Below are 21,230 nucleotides of genomic sequence, written 5' to 3' on the forward strand. Positions count from 1 at the left end.
ACAAAGTCAGAATTTTAAGAAAGTTCTTCTTATTGAGGTATTAATTCATTTTCAAATTCTAAGTCATCATTTTGAGACATTATGTTGAGATTCTTAGTCATAATTTTGGCATAATAAGTCATTATTTTGCTTTAGTATCTCATTATATTGAGATACTAAGTCATTAAGTAATTATTTTGATCACATTTCTCATTATTTTGAGATACTATGTTGTTATTTTGATAAGAATTTCTCATTATTTTGCAATAATAAGTCATTATTTTAATAAAAAATGTATTATTTTGCGATAGTAAATACTTTTAATCGAATTTCTCCTTTTTTTGTAATAATAAGTCATTATTTTGAAAAAAAAAAAAAGTCATTATTTTGTGATAGTAAGTAAATACTTTTGATACAATTTCTCATTATTTTGATAACATCTATTATTCTGGATTATAAGTAATTATATTGATAAAATTCCTCATTATTTTGAGATACTAAGTTACTATAATTAATTTTGAGATACTAAGTCTTTATTTTGACATTAAAATTCTTCTTTATTATTCTGAGATAATAGATCATTATTTGATAAAATTTCTCATTATTTTGAGATACTATACGTCATGATTTTGATAAAAATGTCTTATTACTTTAAGATACTAAGTCTTTATTTTGAGATAAGTATTCAATTATTTTAAGATACAGGCTACTAATTCTGAAATAGGCAGTACGTCATTATTTTGAGGACGTTTCTCGTCATTTTGAGATATTAAGTCATTATTTTAAGAAAGTGTCTCATTGATCCTTTTTCCTTGACTTTGGTGAGAATGAACCTCCCTGCCGTTGAAATGCCTTAAAAAGTACAAATATTGGAATAAAAATGACACTTTGAACTGCAGCAGCAGGCAGGCAGCGCTCACCCTTCAAATGACCACTTAATTAAGAATTCAATTACCACACCTTTACCTGTGCGTCACGTGACCAGATCCCCCACGCGCGCACTTCCGCGAGCTGCAGCTGCGCTTGGATGCCACGCGATGTTTTTTACCGAGCTAGCTTTTGTAGTTGTTAACGTTTGACGTGTCGGACCGGTCCTGCAGGTTTGTGCGGGACGGAGCAGGTGAGGCAGCGGGGGAAGAAGGGCGGGGAGCCGCCGCCGGAGCTCTCTACAAGCAGGAAGAAGAGGAAAACATGGTACGGTGACAAAACGACCCCGGACACCGACTGAGAACAGGATTCATCTATTTTATATCAAACTGCAAAGGGCACTGAGTAAGTCCAGTTTAATGTAGAAATGTACCTGTGTGTGTTTGTGAGTTTTGCTTTGAGTTTTTAAACTTAATGGTGTTTAAAATATTCGGAGAGCAGAGGAGCGTTTCACCTGGGCGGCTGCTGCTCACCTCTCCTCTCCAAAGACACTCCACGGTGTGGAGCTTCTCTGGGGGTAAAATATGAGGTCAAAATGTTCATTTTAGAGCTTGTGTTGTAATTCTAGTTGGCATTTGACCCTCGTTAAACGTGCCCGAACTCTGGCGTTGTTTTTATGGAGGCCCATTTTGTTACTGTAAATCATTACAATGTGAAACTTTCTCGAAATAATGGCTCCAATAAATTAACTCCAAAATTTAGAGATACTAAGTCATTATTTTGAGATAGTATGTCATTACTTTGACAAATCAAGTCATTTTGAGAACGTTTCTAATTGTTTTGAAATACTATTTCATTTATTTGATATAGTATGTCATTACTTTGAGAGTTCCCCATTGTTTTGAAATACTATGTCGTTATTTTGAGAAGTTTCTTATTTCTCTGAAGATACAAAATTACTGTTTTGAGATAGTTTGTCCTTATTTTGATTCAGAGCAATTCTGAGAAACTAAATCATAAGTTTTTAAATACTAAGTCATATTTTTTGTACTAACGAATTTTTTTTGAAAGTTTCTCCTTATTTAGAGACACAAAGTCATTATTTTGAGACAGGATGTCATTACTTTAGAATACAAATTAATTTTGAGCGAGTTGTCTCATTGTTCTGAAATAACATTTTATTAATTTAAGAGCTTCTCTCTGTTTTGAGATATGTCATTATTTTGAGAAAGTTTATCATTTTTTAAAGGTGCTAAGTCACTATTTTGAGACAGTATGTGATATTTTAGCGTACAAAAATTCTGAGAAACATTTCTCATTTATTTTTAGATACTAAGGCATATTGAGAAAGATGCTCATTAGTTTGAGACAGTCATTATTTTGAGATAGCATGTCATTATTTACAGGTTTCTCATTTTTTCTCATTACAAAGTCACTATTTAATGGATGTATGCCATTATTTTTGAATACAAAGTAATTTTGAGAAACATTTCTCATTGTTATTTTTAGATACTAAGTCATTTTGAGAAAGTTTCTCATTATTTTAGAAACTAAGAGATAGTTTACCTTTATTTTAGGATACTAAATAATTTTGCTAAAGTTTTTCATTATAATGACTAAGAGAATCTTATAATCTAAGAGAATATTTCACATCATGTGTGTGGAAGTGGGCGGCATGGTGGTGCAGTGATTAGCACTGCTGCCTCACAGCAAGAACGTCCTGAATTTGACTCCTCCAGCCAGTTTGGGGGTTGGGGAGTTTCTGGCTGTGAGGTGTTTGCATGTTCTCCTTGTGTCTGCGTTGGTTCTCTCTGGGAGCTCTGGCTTCCTCCCACAGTCCAAACACATGCATTAATTGGGTTAACTGATGAGTCTAAATTGTCCCTGATGTGAATGTCTCTGTATGTCAGTCCTGCGATGAATTGGCGACTTGTCCAGGGTGTGCCTCTCGCACAATGCCAGCTGGGATAGGCTCCAGCTCCTCGTGACCTGTCAAGGATAAGTGGCTACAGACAATGAATGAACATGAAATGTGTGGAAGTTTGCATTTTGTACCATTCCCCAGAAATGTTATAAACCACATCCTCCAAAAGGATCATACAGCTGACTCAACAACGATCTAAAACAACAAAGATGTAACATGAAGGCAGGATTCACAGCAGGACTGTTGTAGTTAGTTTGCTGGAGCTAATAACTGAGTGTATAAAAGAATCCATTGAAAATGTTAGTGATAAAACACTGCTAGTGAGTGATGTTTGTCTCCTCTTCCTCCTCTATTTCTCAATGGCCTCCCACTGCCCATGTTTCTTAACACTGTCTGAATCTTTCCATTGCATAATCAAGGATGACATGATGACTAAGGAAAAAAAACATATGTCAGAAATAATACAAAACATCAGCTTTTGTGTTTTGCACTTTGGGGTTATTCTGAAGTGGAGGCTTGGAAGGCTCATGGACTTTTAGATGGCAAGAAAAGAAAAGAAAAGAAAAGAAAAGACCTTTGTTGCTTTTTCTCCCAAACTTTTGCAGCGGTCTTTACTTTTTTTGTGATTTACTATTTACTCTGTGATTTAACATTTCCAGGACTGTAAAGATGACATGAACAAGAGGAAAGAAGTGGTAAAACTTAGGCCTGGGTAGTATATTGGATATTAGGTCAATGTCGTGATGTAAGACTTGATATCGTCTTAGGGTGCTTTCACACCCAAAATCTGGACTAAGGTCTGAGAACCAAGGTATATTTTTTTGAGATGCTGTTACATTTGGTCCAGTTAGTTTGGTCTCACGTTACAAGTGGACTAAAGAACTTAAACATACTTCCTGTCATCATCGCCTACATGTGGGCTGCATCTCCCTATACTTGACATTGATTGGTTTGTAGACTAATAATATTATGGTAACAGTGATGTGGGATCAGTTCATTCATGTCTTATCAACTTTTTCACCATTTTCTTACATTTTATAGACCAGACAACTAATTGAATAATTATATAAATAAACAACAGAAATAAGCATTAGTTGCAGCCTTATCTGTTTTATTTCGAGGAGTGTCCAGTCAAAAAGGATGATTGATACGATTCCTATTTGATTATTAATGCACAAATGTATATTTTCCTCCATCTACCCTCTGGAGCTCCATATATATGTGATTTTTGCTAAGCAGCACAACTTTCTTGAAGTCACCATTTTGCCCATACAATTAAATTAAAGTGACATTTCACCCAAACCCCCCCCCCCCCCCAAAAGTTAACTGATGTGAATCAACTGACCGCTGATTTCTGGCCAGTAGCAAACTGCAAACTTTGCTTGTCAAAAGAGAACTTTTGGGTGCAGTGTAAAATTTTGCAATGTAAAAATGTGACAGAAAACAGAAGGTTGTGAAACACGCCTACATACTCTCAGTTGCTGCTGGTGTTGTGTGTGAACACAGTGGCAGCTCCAGGGCTCATGTGTCCAACCAGCTGGGATGTTTTTCCATAAACAACCAATGAAACTCTTCTACTGCAAACAAAGTGAGTTTCAGTCCTTTTGATTAGGGAAATGCTTGGCTCCTTATGGAAATGGTCGCCCTTGAAAGCCGAGAATTTGAATTGTGACTTGAGAGGCAAATGGATCGAAGGTTAGTCTGAGGTGAAGGCATCATGGCAGCTGTTTGAAATCTTCTGTACGTTTTCCACACACTCAATTTGTCTTCATTCTACTTTATTTTTGTCTTTTTTCTTTTATATGCATGTTGTTAAAGGGGCAGTTCATCTCACAATTCCAAAATGTATATTTTTCTTGTGGTCTGTAGTGCTGTTTATCTTTCTAGTAGAAAAGAAAGTAGTTCTAAAGTAGTTCCGGCAGATTCTACTGCAGAAAGTCAGTTGTTCCTGCATGAAACTGCTCACAACAAGGTCTGTGGATTATCTTCATTGTCACAGTCACGATTTTTGGAAAGAGATGCTGGGTTTTTTCAAATGTATTTTTTGGTGCTTTGAGCACTAAAAGCCGAGTGCCATTTAGTCTCATTATAAGGAAGAGAAGGCAGACATCTTTAAGGCCAATATCTCCAAAACTCTGCAACTCACGCCAAAAAATCCAGATGGATAAATTGCACTAGAGGCCATGAGAAAAATATGTATTTTTGATTTTGGGGTGTAACTGGTAAAACTGGTATGGGTTCTTTCTTGGCCCATGCTACACCAATCCACCAAGTTTCATGAAAATCAGGCCAGTAGTTTTTCTGTAATCCTGCTGACAAACCCACAGACAAACAAATTGCACAGAAAACATAACTTCCTGTCATATGAAATTAATTCAAGTAAAAGGTGGCAGTCTTCTCTAACTGAAATTTAATCACATTTTTTTCTCAGTATCTGTAATAGATTAATTATATTTATTTCATAATTTAATTATTGAAGGAAAAATCTGTAATATATGTATTGTGATAAATCATGACATGACCCTGATGTAGCTTCAGAAATTTAGAAACATGTCACGTTAAGATACTCTAAGACATTGTGTCTCCCTTTTGAAATTTCCATTCTGGACCAGAATAACTCTTTTGTATGTCTGTTTCACATTAATCAGACTTGAAATTCATGCTGAATTTTCACAGAACTAGTTAGCGTCTGTTTGAGTTTTAAGAAATCATTAATAATCTAGTAAAAGGCATAGGTATTTGTAACTGTTAAATTGAGAAAAATGTTAATGCAGTTTGGCAGGCAGTGAGACAGGCAGACACTTAACCCATCATCATCAAGAGTGTGTATTTTCAGAGCAGTGGGCTTTTGTTTTCAGGATAATGGGCTTATCTTTACAGTGACAGACAACAGGACGGTTATAAATGGCTGAACAATTTACAGTGGAGGACTTGTCCTCACTTGTTGTCAGTTTACGAGGTTTTGTACATCCTGCACTCCTGCAGCGCTCCTGCAGCCTGCCTGTCTGTGCCATGTCTGGGGAGGAGTGGATGGGGAAAAAAATTCGCTTCAACCATAGATTGTGCTTAACAGGATTTCAACCTATTTAATATACAGTCTATGGCTCCAACTCTCCATATGGACAGGCACACTCATTTTTACATGTGTGATGGCTATATATTGCTCCTTCAGTTATTATTAATTATCTGGAACTAGTGAAAGTTTTAGGCTGATGGTTCCAGGAATGATCAGCTACAGATGAACTCCAGCCCTGTTAATCACTCACACTCGCACATGACCTATCACATGATCTCCTCCAGGCGTAATATCAAACACTGATCCAGAGCACCACCAGTGGTACCGTTTAATCCAGCCACAAACACTTCTGTCAGAAACGTTTTTTCGCCTGAGGCTTGAGCTCTGCTGAGGTTGCAGTCATCACTCATATGTACTTTAGAATGGTGCAGGCAAATCAGGAGTCAAATACAATTTGTCTACATGGGGAATGGTGTTAGATTGTGCGTGTTTGTTGTTGGAGGAGGACTGCAGGTTTTCACTTTATAAATGAGGTTGTCATTTATCATGATTTGTGAAACAGAGAACATCATCACCCACAGAGGAGTTGAACCTCTAACTGTGGCCTTACTCAGGGACTCTGGCAGCGTGGGTGGGATCATATGTTGCAGTAGCGGCTGGTGTCTCTGTGGACTGACTGACTGACTGACTGTCAGTTCATGGATTCACTCTCTGGACTCCAGCTGTGAGGAAAATACCATAGAATCTCAATTAAGACCCGACTCATTAACCCTCTTTAAGCTCCTTTAACAGCCAACACACAACTGCATGTCCACACAGACATACACACACGCTGTAAAAAAAACCCCCTTATAATTCAAACTCAAACTTGTAAGCTTTGAAACTAAAAAAAGTTCTGCTGAGCCATAATCTTGTGATGAAATAATTTACTTTTCGTCTTTCGTCTTCTTCTTCTTTTCCCTTATTTATAACAAAAAATTGTATTTCAAAAATTGTTGAGTGAGCTCATTAATGTGAAAGTGAATAATGGTATATAAGTTAACATTCAGTTACAGTCCTTTTATTTTTTAGCACCGGAACAATGACAGTCGTGTTGACAGCTAATTGTTTTTGAAATGCAATTTTTTTTTGTTTTTGGTTTCCAAAACTCAAACATTCCAATTCTACTGCCAAAAGTAAATTATCTCAACAAAAGATTATAGATCAGCAAAAATTGGATTATTTCGAAATTTACGAGTTTTACTTAAACGCAAAACTTTAGTGAAGAAATAGTTTTCTAACTTTTTTTTTTTTACAGTGCAGGGCAGCTGACTGCATGTGAAAATGCATTTATATTTACTAGTTCTGAATAGTTAAACACCATCAAGCACAGATCCAACCTCTGCAGTGAGGCTTTACTGCAGTTGCTTGTTTTATTTCTGTTACCAGCGTTGTGAATCAATGTTTCTGGCATTTTATAGACTAAACAATTAGCCTAATCAGTTATCAAAAAATAACCAATGGATTAATTGATGAAAACAGACTGTATTATATTTACAATATGTAGTAAATCAAAAGTAAGGTCAAGCTTAGCTGAAATACTCTCTTTTCAACAACAGTGCTATAGCTGCGGTGCCCTCCTTTGAAATACTGCTCTGTAACTTGTGTAATGGTTTGCCCTTTTAATTGTTACAGTTCAAATCAATGCCGAATGTTCACTGAATGATAAGTGTCATTTTTATGAGTTTTAAGAAATGATTAATAATCTTTCAGAATGAATAGATGTTCAGTGGTACAGGCTTTGACTAGTGATGATGGGATTATAGTTTCTAATACTGCAGGTCTGCTGTGTAATATCTCTCGTGCAGCAGTATTGATACACACACACAGATACCAGCTGTGAACACATAAGCCCCGCCTCTCACTATCATACGTCTCATTTACTCCTCTCAATAAAGATGACGAGTGCAGAGACTCCGTGACTGTTTTGGTTGACGGAGAAAACAGCAGGAGTGCTGTTTAGAAATACTTAACATTTGAGGCAAATGAACTAGGAAAGGCAAAAGATACTAGCAAGCCCATATGCAAGCTATGCTACAGAACGAAGGGTGATAGCACAACAACTCCCACTACTCCCATAGTCATTTTCAGCTGCTGAACATAGTGGAGTATTATGTAGCTTAAGAGCCAGATATTTCCCACATGATGTGGGAAATAAAACTAAATAAGGAGCTAAAAGAGAGTGGCTATTAGAAACACAACTCTATATGTAAACATCAACACCAACTGCAAGATTATTTATTAATTTCTTATAACTCATAAACCCACACTTGGTCATTTGGTGGACATTCAGCATTAATTTAAGCTCTATTTAATGTGAAAGAGGCAAAAAAAAAAAAAAAAAAAAAAAAAAGTTATTCCGGCCCAGAATGAATATTTCAGTGGCTGTAGCATTGATGTTAGAGAAGTGAGTATTCCTACCTAACATGTTTTCTTAATTTCTGACATATCATAGTCATTTTATGATTTATTACGGTAAATATATTACAAGTTTCTCCTTAGAATTTAACCATACTGCAACTGCCAAAATACAAAAAAATAAAACTGCAATATTATTTGAGAACCAGGGTCAACTTTTTCACCTGGACAGACTTGCTTTTACACTTATTTACTCTTACTTAAATATTAAATTATTATTTATTATTTCATGAGAGAAGAAAATCCCAAAGGCAGATAAAAGGGGAAGAATGGTGGATCAGCCTAGTTTGTGCTCTCTGTTTCTTTACATGCAGAGTCATGATTAAAAGGCAATTCAGCAGAGAACAGGCAGCAATTGTTCCTTGTTGGTTTACCAACAGACATCAGCTCAGGCAGATTCCCCTCAGGTGCTGCAGAAACCCGACTCTGCATTAATCTGACTGATAGCATCAGTTCTCGCCTGGCTAGGATGCTTGGTAGTGGACGCAAATGCTTGACATTCCCCTCAGCTGGAGCCCAGACCTCTGGCACACCAGGAACTCAACCCTGAAAAACAATAAATAAGTAAAATATATTTCACTTTCCTTTAATGTACCAACCTCTTGCATGATCACTTCAGGACCACATACATTTGCTTCGTCTGCCTCTGAGGTTTTCTTTTTCTGTTCCATTTCTCAGTTTGTTAGCAAGAGCTCTCTTATCTTTTATTAGATTTTGTTCTTCAGCAAATGTCATCTAGAGTTGTCACAATGCCAGACTTAAAAGATAAAAAGATATATTAAAATATTAAATGTGTGTGTGTGTGTGTATATATATATATATGTATATATATACATATATATATATATATATATATATATATATATATATATATATATATATATATATATATATATATATATATATATATATATATATATATAAATAAAAAATAGGATGTTTTTTCCTTTTTTAAGCAGCCCCATTACTTTCTATATTAGGGATGATAATGATTAATCAATGATCAAGTAATCGGTTGTTAAGAATTTGATTGATCATGTAAAATTTAATTGATTAATTCTCAGATGAAGGTCTAAAATATAACATTATTTTTATGAACATGCTACGCATGTTATCTTATATTTAAATATGTGTTTAATATGTAGGCCTGTGCGTCTTTTTAGGTTTCATAGGCCATGTAATGCTGTCAGAAAATAAGCAATATGATGCTGTCAAAATAAAGATTTGATTGAGAGGAAAAAAACACATTTGGTATTGTATGCTTGTAAAAGCAAAACTTATGTTTTTTAAAAATATAATAATTAATCAATCAATTAATTGTTAATGTTAACAATGATAGATTAAGGAAAGTGCTTAAAGTTTGCAACCATTTTCTTTACTATAATTAATGGACATTGTATAATTTCAAATGTGGTATCAAAATATAGGGATGGACCAATACTCAGCAGTGGTAGCTCGATGAAGAAAAAAGGAAAACAGCAGAGAGCAAGTTATGCAATTTATTTAGATTTCATTTTAAATTTTGTGGACCAATCAAACCGTGCTGCTAAAATTCTCTGTGTGAAAGGCTTTAAAGGAAAAAGAAACGGCAGATTTCCATAACTGATGTGTTTCTACCTTCATGGGAGCAGTATATTTGACTCTATTTTTTTAGATGGCTAGGTTAAGCAACGTATATACAAATGTATTTTTAACAGCTTAGTTGTTAAAGAAAGAGGAAAAGATGGATTGGTATCGGCAGATAGTCACGGTTGCTGTATCGATATCGGGCCAAGTATTGATGCTTTAATATTTTTGACAACTTTAATGTCATCTGATTTTAACCAAATTGGGTATGGAGCATATTTGTAGTTTAAAAAACACCTTCTTTTTCAATAGGTTTCCTGTTTAAAAAGGAATTTTCTTTATTCAGAGTTGAATGTAAGCATATTCTGCCAATAAATCCTTACATAGCGGACCTATAAGACAATACTATGTATTGAAAGAAAGACACGTCCTCCAAATCTCATATCATGCAACTGTGGGTAAATATTAAAAGCATAGTCAATAATTACACAACACAAATCCGAGGATATGATACTATTAAATAATAATTATTCAATGTATTTACATTCAGCAAATACCTCTCAACAGTAATTTTCATTGTTGGTGTTGGAGTCGCACTGAATATCCAGACATGCATGAAATGATGCATTCACTTTCACAAAAATTAGAGTAAATTTCATTTAGAAGTAGCATTAAAACATGATTAATTTAAAAGGCTGTAACTCAGTGGCCATGACTTTTTGTTATTAAACCAATGACTTGTCCTCATTGGTTACTTATGGACCGGAAAACAAATATATTTTCAATGAATTTTGAGTTGAACAGAATTGTGTAACTAGAGAAAAGATTCATTACATTTATATTTTGTGTTAGTAGTATTTTGTGTAGTATTAGCAGATAGGTTTGTACAAGGATGACTCCCTTCATAGACCACAGGAAAGATGAAATGTATTGAGTATGATCACAAATGTAAAATATTATTTAAAGAATTTATAGTCAACAGACTTCCTCTCTGTCTGGGATTCAGAGTGTTGGAACCGGAAACATTAATGGAGGAAAGTAAACCTACAGAGCCACACTGTTTTTTCATTGTTTTGGTCGCAAGCAGAGAAACAAAGTCTCTCTTTACGTTTAGTTTTGTTTTCTGAAGCCGCCTCCTTTCCTCAGTCAGAGCTGAGCCTCCTCCCTCCTCTCAGGTTTCACCATCGTTGCTCAGGTATGCTCTCCTCTGTCCCAGTCCGGGAATCCCTCACCCCCTCCCCCCTCTCTGCTCCTTGTTGCTGCCATAGCGACGGCCTGGGCCAGACACCAAAACCGGTTTTGCGACATGTACCGTCCTCGCAGCAGCCTCTGATTGGTTGTTTTTTTGTGAGGTGGGTGGAGCTGTGAGTGTGGAGCTCTCAGAGGGAAAACATGAATCTGTCTTTATTAATGAGGCTGTTCTCAGGCCTGCTGTCTCAGGCAGTGTTTGTTGTTAAACTAAATAAGACTGAATATTACTTACTGTTTTTCTCCTGAAACTTCCTCTTAGGGTTCTTTTCACTTCACTCAAGGCTGCAGCTTGTTTGTTTTCTTTGTTTCTTCAATGTTGACACTGATAATGACTGACTGGCTCTCAAAGCCAAAGCTGTAAAGAGAGTGAAAACCAGTTTAATTTTTATCATCCACAGTGATAAAGTGTGGGGATCTGTTTAAGGTGCTCCTGCTTCCAAAGTTCCCATTAATTTTCTCTTAGAAAATATGACAAGATATGATTGACATGGTTCTCAGCTGAAGCACTCTTATGGTTTGATTCAGCATGAAATTCTTCTGGTTGAATCCTCAGTATGAAATAGGGCTGCACAATTAATCGCAATATTATCAATCAAAATATGGTCAAGTGCAGTTTTTGAAAGGGGGAAAAAATGTGTAGTTGTAATGAAGTACTGTAGTACTATATGGATGCCTAAAGATCTTGTTCTCCAGATGAAAGAAAAAATGTTGGTTTGATACAGACCCTAACAAATGTCGTAATCATGATTTTACTATTTAAGTTTCTTTCTAGTAAAAATGAAAACTGTAATGCAAAAATGATCTTTCCCTCTAATTTTATCGTAGTTTCAGTCAAAATAATATACCATATTTACCATACTGCATCGTGCAGCTCTAGTACAAATGATTAATAATAATAACTGATGGGTATAATCTGACTCTTTGATAAAAGTTGAAGGTACAAGCCTGCATACATAAAAACTTTAGGGTGGAAGTTAACTGTGACGAACAAGTAAGGCTGAATGATATCCCATAGTTTCTGCTTGGTTTCTGCTGATGTGAGGGATATTCAATAGACAACATTGGACTGGTTCAGACAGCAAAGCCAAAAACAGCAAATCAGAAAATAGTGATGGTTCTCACTTTTACAGGCACAGTACATCCCAGAATAAAACAAAGCCTAAGATGACATCCTCAAATGTCTTGTTATGCCAACAACCCAAAGTTATTCCGTTTACTGTCATAGAGGAGCAAATAAACAAAAAATATTCACATTTAAGAAGCTGAAAAAAGAAAATTTGACTTTTTTCATAAAAATTACTCAAATTGATTAATCAATTTTCAAAATAATTTGTGATTAATTTAATAGTTAACGTTGCAGCTCTAGATTATATCCTGCGCTGTCACAAACACAAGCCTTTGGCAGACGGTAAAAGAGAAAATAGTTCTTACATGAAACTCTTCACAACAATGTCTCTGGATGATCTTGAGTAAGTAGGTCATGATTTCTGGAAATAGATGCTGCTGTAGAGTTTTCGAAATGTATTTTTTGCTGCTTTGAGCACCACAAGCCGAGCGCCGTCTGCTTCCATCATATTTGAATAAAGGCAGACATCTCTACAGCTGATAACTCCAAAACTTGGCAACACACACAGAAACTATCTAGATGGATAAATAGCACTACAGCAAAGAGCCAAAACATGTATTTATGCTTTTTGGGTGAAGTGTTCTTTTAACTGAGGGTCTAAACAGAAATGTCAGACAGGACCTCCCAAACTACTTTTTGTCTCTAGACAACTGTGCTGCCTGACATTGTGAGCCAGTCATGTCTGTGAGCTGACTGAATCATTACACCTGAATTATTTAACACAAGGTATAGAAAACAGACAGGATATAGTGTGTTGCGCAGGTATCTCTCATTTGCACAGTCTAAGACAGTTCACTGCCATTAAAAAGACTAGTCTTGTCTCTTGGTGTTACAATCAAGGATTTTTTATTTTCAATACAGTGCATACCTTCGCTGTTGACAGGTTTCTAAAAGAGTTTGTGGATGAATGCAGGCGTGACACAGGGCTTTAGTTCAGGTTGTGTACTCCTGTGGTGTGGCACGTTGTTTGACAGGATACTGACAACAGTAAAAACACCTACTTTATCTTCACATAGAGATAGGGTGACTAGATTGGAATGGGGTAAATTCTGGATACGGGAATTGTATAGGGGAATTGTATAGTTGTGTGAGTAACATCGGACCATAACTGATCATTTATTAATATTATAAAGATCAGTTACAGACAGTAACAATTTAATGAGTGACAATTTAATGAAAGGGTTCTCTCATTAAGAATTTAGAGTTTTCTTTATTCTAGGGACAGCAGCAATTTGTTGTGCATATCCCCATTATGTTATTACTTATTCATGACTATTTGGCAGTGCTCCGATATGTTCAGTGCAGAATTTTGCAACCTTACTGTGTCACCAAGTTAGGTCTAATTAGCATTTTTGCCTTTAAGTTGAGTCTCAAAGCAACTCTCATTTTAGCTTGTTCATGTCATACATCAGGGTAATTTTCAGGACAGGTTGGATTTGGGACAATTACTCTTAATTTGGAACTGTCCAATTTTTCAGTACGTATGGTCACCATAGTATGTCTTATTTTTAGCTCATTTTTGAAAAGAAGGCCTGTGCTCAATTGCTGTTGGCGCGATCAAAAACTAAAGAGTAATTTCAGTCTGTAAACTGGTATAGAATTGTAATTTGAAGGGATGTTGTAGTACTTTTAATACCTGCTGGGAGTTTAGCTGTCATCGTATTTAGTCACCACTTCAGATTTCCCTCCTCTCATTCCCTCCCTCCTCTCATCGTCTTTACAACTCTTTGTTTTCCTCCCCCTCCTCACTCAGTTTTCATGTGCAGACTTGTGTGACCAGCCAGAAGTTATTCATTCAAACTGCAGTTTCTTTGAATGAGGAGCTTGTTACAGGAGTGTCCTCTGGCCTGGCTTCATTTGTTGGTCTGCTCACATTTGATTTGAACTTTAGGAGACTGTGACTGCAGAGCTCAGTTGGAACAGACAAGGCTGGTTCCTGATTTGTGATGAAATAGCTTGTGTTTTGCCACCCATCTTGTTTCTTGTGTTCTCTTTTCCTCGTTTTAAAAGCTGCATTATAGCAAAGTGATGTAATTTTCTGATCTTACCAGACAGTTGTAGCTTTTCTGATCTGTTCTTTACCCACTTGGTGGACATCATACTCTATAAGATCATCATAAGTTTGCACTATTAGAGTTATTTTATAGGAAATGTATATATCAAGATATGTATTGTATATCATGCAATAGTCCAAAAATATTGAGATATTATTTATAAGCCATGCTGTCCAGCCCTATCTGGACTATAAACCATCCCTTCTTTCCATTTAACTGATCACTAGTTCGAATCCTATCATTGTCCCTGTCTAGCCCCCACTGAGCGCTTTTTAGGTACGCTTGTTCCTGGAAACCGAACTAATGAACCTTATCAGCAGCACTAATGGATTTGTCCACATCATTAAACATTAAGCTGATGGGAAGTGCCAACCCAAACTTGGCACCTACTAACCAGGAACTTGTTAGTAGGATGTTGCTGGGATTTCCAAAAAGACATTGTCTTTCTGGACAGAGACGGGGTCAAAATTGATCATTTATTTATTTAAAGTTTATTTGTAAAGGGACAAGTGTGTAGCATAAATCATTGCCACATACTAACATTTATAGCCTAAGCTAATTTGCAATGTCTGTCTCTAGCTGGGCCATCCTACAGTCTGTCAGCCATTTGTAATTTTAATGGGACATATAACACCTTAATTTACTCTTTCTACCACTTTTGGTTTTTGATACACAGAATATCTGATAGAAATTAGGTGAGAGTGGTCCTCTCTGGGTCGATTTGTCTTGGTCAGTTGAAAAATGATGGTGATTTATTGGCAGTTAGTTTTTTTTGGCACAAACCTTGGCTTGAAGTCTGTTTTTATCATACCGCTAAATGAAACTTTGTATTCTGCACTCACAGCTTTTTTGGTCTGATAATAAGTAAAATACATATAAGATTCCTGCTTTGTATCTCACAGAGTTTTATCCTGCTTCCCTGCCCTGTCTGTTGCACCCAGCCTCAAACCCATTGGTTCCTACTGCAGGTGTAAATCTTTAAAAACAACAAATATACAGTGTAATTTAATTTTGAAGAAAGTCTCAGCAATTTCATTAAACAGCTGGGTGCTGTAGGTTTTATCAAACATTACTCAAACAAGAGAAAATGCAAAGTTTCTTTGTTAGGGACTATTTTAAATGGCAGATTAATACACATTCCAGTGCCCTGTTTCTGGCAGCAGGATGTTGTATGTGGGATTACTCTGTGTGTGTCTGTGTGTCTGCGTGCATGCTTTCATGGTAATGAAGGAACATGTCAGCCAGTACAACAGTTTAGCTCATTGATGTGTTTAATGGTTTTTGGACATAAACCAACAGTGGTTTCTAGATTTGTTGTTGTGTATGTGTCACAGGGCTGGACTTTTCCTTCCAATGAACTTATAAAAGGCCAGAATCTGCATTTGTGGCAGATTGTGTTTTGAGTGATAGGCTCATTGTAAAAAATCTTGATAATCAGCATCACCAGGTTCCTTGACCAGGTTACTGCTAAAAATAGACAGTAAATCAGCTGAATAGATCATGTAAATATACTGAACTGGAATGAGTCCTGACTGAAAGGTGACAATTACCAGGAGGGTGTGGTCACATTCCTGAGACTCACATGTGCATATTCAGCTACTACATAACACAAAAACACACATTGTAACGTCATCACATGCGTATTAAATTACATCAGGAGGTTTGGCAGAAACCCGCCTGTCAAATCTGACAGTAAAACCTGAACTGCACCTTTTCTTTGTGTCTGCTCACTGAATGGAATAACACATTAGATCAGTGTTGATGTTCAACTTTTATGACATGAACTGATCCATCAACTGTAGTCAGACATGCAGATTAACTTTGACTTAAATAAATCATAAATTAAAGAAATAGAAAAAAAAACAAAAACGTATGTCCTGATTGATCTGTATCATTTTCTGCCTCTGTTCTTCTTAGCTGTCTGATCTTTCAGGGTACTTTGTGTTTTACAAAGGCATAGTGTGTCATTTCTGAACATACTGGACATGATGCCACTGTTGTTGCAGCCACCATACTGAGGCAAAAACACTCTAACTCAAACTCTTAAATTTTGAAATAAACTTAAAAAGGTTTTGCCAACATATAGTCTTAAGTTTAGTTTAGTCTTTAGTTCACAGTTCACTGTGAACCTTACTTGTCATTAAGTGGGTACCTCAAATGGTTTAATTGAATATATTAAAATATTAACCATCATTTACTTTCACTTAAATGAGTTTACCCAATCACTTTTGAAATAGTAATTTTTTTTGGAGGGTGGTCTCTAACACTCAAATATTAAAGTTTATCTGAGGAAGAAAAGTAGATTGTCTCAGCAAAATATTAGTAGTAGGTAGAATTATTTAAACACTTAAGTTTTCTCAACATTTTCGTTATTACAGTGAAGCTGACTGTCTTACTCTTTTTCTCTTTTTTATATTATCATTTCTCTTAAATGAAGCAATAAAGCAAGCAAAATATCTGATTACTCGATCATTGCCAGAATAATTGATACTCAGTCACTAAAAGAACTGATAGTTGCAGCCCTGGATAGATTCTCTGATAATCGTTAGTCTGTTTCATATTTTGTGCCAGTCAAAAAAAAAAAAGTTGAGATATTACAGTCTGGACCAAATATCAATTGTTTTATGTTACATTTATTCATCGACTGAAATGCTTTTTCTTTCTCAGAGACACCTGAGGTGCTAAGATGAGTCGGCGGCGTGTAGACTCCCAGGGTTCCCTGGGGCCTGATGATGAGGTCATGCCATACAGTGACGATGAGACGGATGACGAATTGGACGTAAGCTCTGAGGGGGAACAAGAAGAGCCACCGGGAGCCCCACAGCCTCCTGTGGAGGCTAAACCCAGTGGTGAGTCATTGAGGAAATATTAATGACTTTCTTTACATTCATTTTAAATGAATTATTATTATTATTATTATTATTATTATTATTATTATTATTATTATTATTATTATTATTATTATTATTATTATTAATAATTATTTATTTATTTATTTATTTATTTTTATTAAAGATGGATTTTTGTGCACCCAGTAGAGAGATGGCTCCAGAAGGTGTTAAGTCTAGCTTAGTACAAATAGTAGACGTAGACAGGAACTGCTGGTTTAGCAGCATTGAATCCATTATTATATATTCTGTAGTTTACATATTACATTTATGTCAGGGAACCAGTTTTAATGAAAAACGTTCTTCTTTTTCAGAGTTGCCATGGAGGGTGAAAGCCAACGACCGACCTTACCACCACCTGCCAGAGTTTCAGAAAAAAGTCTTCCTGTGCATCAAGAAGAGCAGATACTCTGTAAGTTTAACTGTTTACATGAACATGCTGTTCAGTGACCTTGCGAGAAGGCGCCTGTATCCTCCTTCATTGTTGGTCCTGGTAGAAACTAAGCCTCAGCATATAGAGTGTAGCTGACACACCCTGGACAAAGAGCAGGATGTCTTGTGTGTTTTAAAAGCCAGATGAAATGGTATTTCCAGAGTATCGAGCCTCTGCATTGTGACAGATTTCTGAGAGTAACAGGGTAGACAGGCAGGACATTACATTAGAAGGAATTTGATATGAATATTGAAAAGCTGGTGTGTCATAATAAACGTACCATGCTATTGTTACCTAGCTAACTAATGAATCTTAGGTCTGTGCTGTTAAAAGTTGAAGATTGACTGATGATTTTTGAGTCATTAAACAGTCATTCGATTGTTTTTCTACCTTTACGGCTGTCATTGGTTTCAATCTGCAGAGAATTCAAATGTCAATATTTCCTGGTAGTTTTTGTCCATTTTACCTCGTGATTGTGAGTACTAACGTTTTGTTTGAGCCAGCTCTGAAGTCTGATGATGATGATGATGATAATAATAATAAATAGTGTAAGACTGGAGAGGAGCAACACACTGACAAGTCTTACTGAAACAACTTCAAACCTGCAAGACAGCCACAAAGTAAACAGGCCCACTAAGTCTCTGTTTGACCGTCTAATCCTCAACACTGGGTGCCAGGATTTCCAACAAGCTCTTGGATGTCCCAACAAGGAGTTTGAGAAACAGCTGGCTACATTAGCGCTTGAAGATAATACTGCTTTGATAAAAATGCAGCTTTAATTGAAAAACAGAAGGTTTCCTGTCATTCACTGTGATTGAGTTTGAGTTTCTATCTTCAGAGTTTCAAGATTTTCACAGAAACAAATCAAAACCAATGGCCTGGTGAGAGGGAAATTAACCAAACCTGGTCAGAACCTGACCCAAATTCTGATTTTGTGGGATTCTGTGGCAACAATAAAGGGACAGTTCAGTTCAACTGGTCTGTAATGCAGTTTATCCATTAAGATTGTTTTGGTATGATTTACAGTGTTTTGGAGATGTCGGCCATAAAGATGTCTGCCTTCTTTCTGATTTGATAGCACTAAATGGCCTGTGGTGCTTAAAGAACCAAAAAAATAAATTTGAAAAATTCAGAACCAGTGTCTCTTTCCAAAAATTATGACCCGGTTGCTCAAGTGAAGTTTAATGCAGGAACTACTTAATTTCTGCACTAGAATCTACTGGAACTACTTTTTTAGAAAGAAAGAAGATCCTACATGAAACTTCTCACAATAGGTTCTGTCAATTATCTTGTATGTATCAAACAAAAACATATCTAGATGGATAAATGGCAGGGCAGAGGGAAAATGTGTATTTTTGATTTTGGGATGATCTGTCCCTTTTAAGGTTTGGATAGGACAACAAAACTCTACAATGTTGTCTTTTGTCTTGTTAGATTGATCTAAAATGGAGAAAAATCCACCTGCACCTGAGGTCATTTGTCATTGTTGGTTATGTATGAACCCAACAAACAAAAACAGGGAATTGTTGACAATACACTGTACCTTAACCTTGACACTGTGGTTTTATATCTTCAATCCTAACTCCTAACTGGAAGAACGCTACTAAGCGGACCTTGAGCTGAGTTTTTAGGGACAATAGATGTACATTTAAGGGTCTATGTACCATTTGCTAAACGGCATAAACCATAAGTGTCAATTACAGGACAGTGATATATGCTAGCATGTAGCACAAATAGATAAGTCATAAAGTCAACAACATGACATAAGTATGGTGTTGGTTATATAAGGAGAGGTTAACAGAAATAAACAGAAATACTGTATTTATCTTAAACTGACAAAAATCACATTAGATGGCATTAGTAAGAACTAACTGACCTCTCCCTGTACATGTCTGTGAGGGATTTTAGCCAGGTTTAGTTGCCTACAATATTTGATATAATTCCCCAAAAAGGTAAGTATAAAACATTATCCCAGGTTAATGGTTGAAGGTGAACAACACCAACAAGGATGCCTGCTTTGTTTGATAACTCTCCTCGTCTCTTGTGACTTAGTCCTGATATCACCTGTCTGTTTCTGATGTAGATGTAGATGACGTGGAAGCATGTGAGCAAATGACAGCTTGTTGTTGTACATGATTAGAGGAAAGCTTTCATACCCATGTTACAACATGGCTTTTCTGAATTTGTCCGTGTTGGTTTTATCATTCAGCTCATTTGTTAGTAAAATAAAAACATGATTTAAAGTTCTAGACAATTAAAGCTGTAGCTGATTGGTCAAATGTGAAGACACGCTGATGTGACTTTGTTTTTTTTAGCAGCCAGTGAACAGAGAAGTGCTTTTGTGTCATCGGCTTTTGTCTCCACAAAGGCTGAAACCTGATCATCCAGCTGAGCCAACCTGTAGGTGACTGATTAGACACATTAGACACAGTGAGACTCAGTGAGACTGAAGCCATAACATGTTAGAAAAAACTTAAACAGTGATTGTCTGTACTTTGGAGTCCTAGAACTGACAGAAAGCTGGTGGAGAGAAGTTGGATAAGTTTATGAATGCTTTCATCAACCCTGTTTGAATGATTATAGCCTGATTCGTCTGCGGGACAACATTCAGATAGTTATCTCTAATGAAATGCAGCTCTGTCACATTACTGACACCCCCACAAACTGGGCCACTACCTGCACAGTAAACCAGGACACTGACTGCTAGGTTTGAAACCATTTATTCTCATCAGTCCTTTGGTTATAGACAACAATTCAGTAAAGCGATACTTGAACCCTAACTCCTCTCCACATATACAATCAGCCTAAACAATAAAACCGCCTCAACAAGATCTCTGAAGGTGTCCTGTGGTATCTGGCACCAAGATGTTAGTAGATGATTGCTTGTGTCCTATAAGTTGGATCAGATTCATTGTTCCAGCACATCGCACAAATGCTTGATCAGATTGAGATGTGGGGAGTTTGGAGGCCAAGTCAACAACAGGCCACCTTCTTCAACTGCTTGATGGTCTACTGCTGATACTCAATGTAGGTGCTTTTGATGATAGACAGTGGTCAGTATGAGCACCTTCTGTGGGATCACACCTGATGGGTTTAGCCTTCACTCCCTATGAGCATCAGTGAGCCTTGGACACTCGTTAACCTGTTGTCTGTTCATCAGTTGTCCTTCCATGGACCACTTTTGGAAGGTACTAACCAATGCATACTGGGAAAACCCCACAAGATGTGTCATTTTGGAGACTCTCTGACCCAGACGTCTAGCCATTACATTCTGGCCTTTGTCCAGTTCACTCAGATCTGTACGCTGCCCCTTCTTTTCTTGCTTTCCACACATAAACTTGAAGAACTGACTGTTCACTTGCTGCCTAATATATCACACCTCTTGACAGGTGCCATTGTAACAGATGATCAGTGTCATTCACTCAACTTGTAAGTGGTTGTAATGTTGTGACTAATCAGACCTTTGTTTTGGGGCTGTTTTTCTTGTTTTGGAGGAACTCTCTTAATTCAAAAGAAGGGAAATATTAATTTTATATCATCAAATGAAATTTTGGACAGTAGTGTGCCTCCCATGTTATGGCTACAGTTTGTGTTTGACCCTTTTATGTTTCACCATGACAGTGCCTTCATGCACAAAGCCAGATTCATAAATGATTTTCCCAGTTTGGT

General features: G+C 36.5%; 1 protein-coding gene across 1 annotated transcript in view; it reads left to right on the forward strand.

The window, feature by feature from the left end:
* The first annotated feature begins 978 nt into the window (after positions 1-978).
* Positions 979-21,230, forward strand: part of atp8b1 (ATPase phospholipid transporting 8B1) — a 42,134-nt gene continuing 21,882 nt past the window's right edge. The window contains exons 1-3 of the mRNA XM_084746694.1: positions 979-1,251; positions 16,908-17,089; positions 17,443-17,540. Coding sequence (XP_084602820.1) covers positions 16,927-17,089; positions 17,443-17,540 — 261 coding nt within the window. The 5' untranslated portion in view covers positions 979-1,251; positions 16,908-16,926. The remainder of the gene's footprint in view (positions 1,252-16,907; positions 17,090-17,442; positions 17,541-21,230) is intronic.

The sequence above is a fragment of the Lutjanus erythropterus genome, chromosome 20 (genome assembly GCF_056507025.1).
Source record: "Lutjanus erythropterus isolate fLutEry1 chromosome 20, fLutEry1.hap2, whole genome shotgun sequence".
Taxonomy (NCBI): domain Eukaryota; kingdom Metazoa; phylum Chordata; class Actinopteri; order Lutjaniformes; family Lutjanidae; genus Lutjanus; species Lutjanus erythropterus.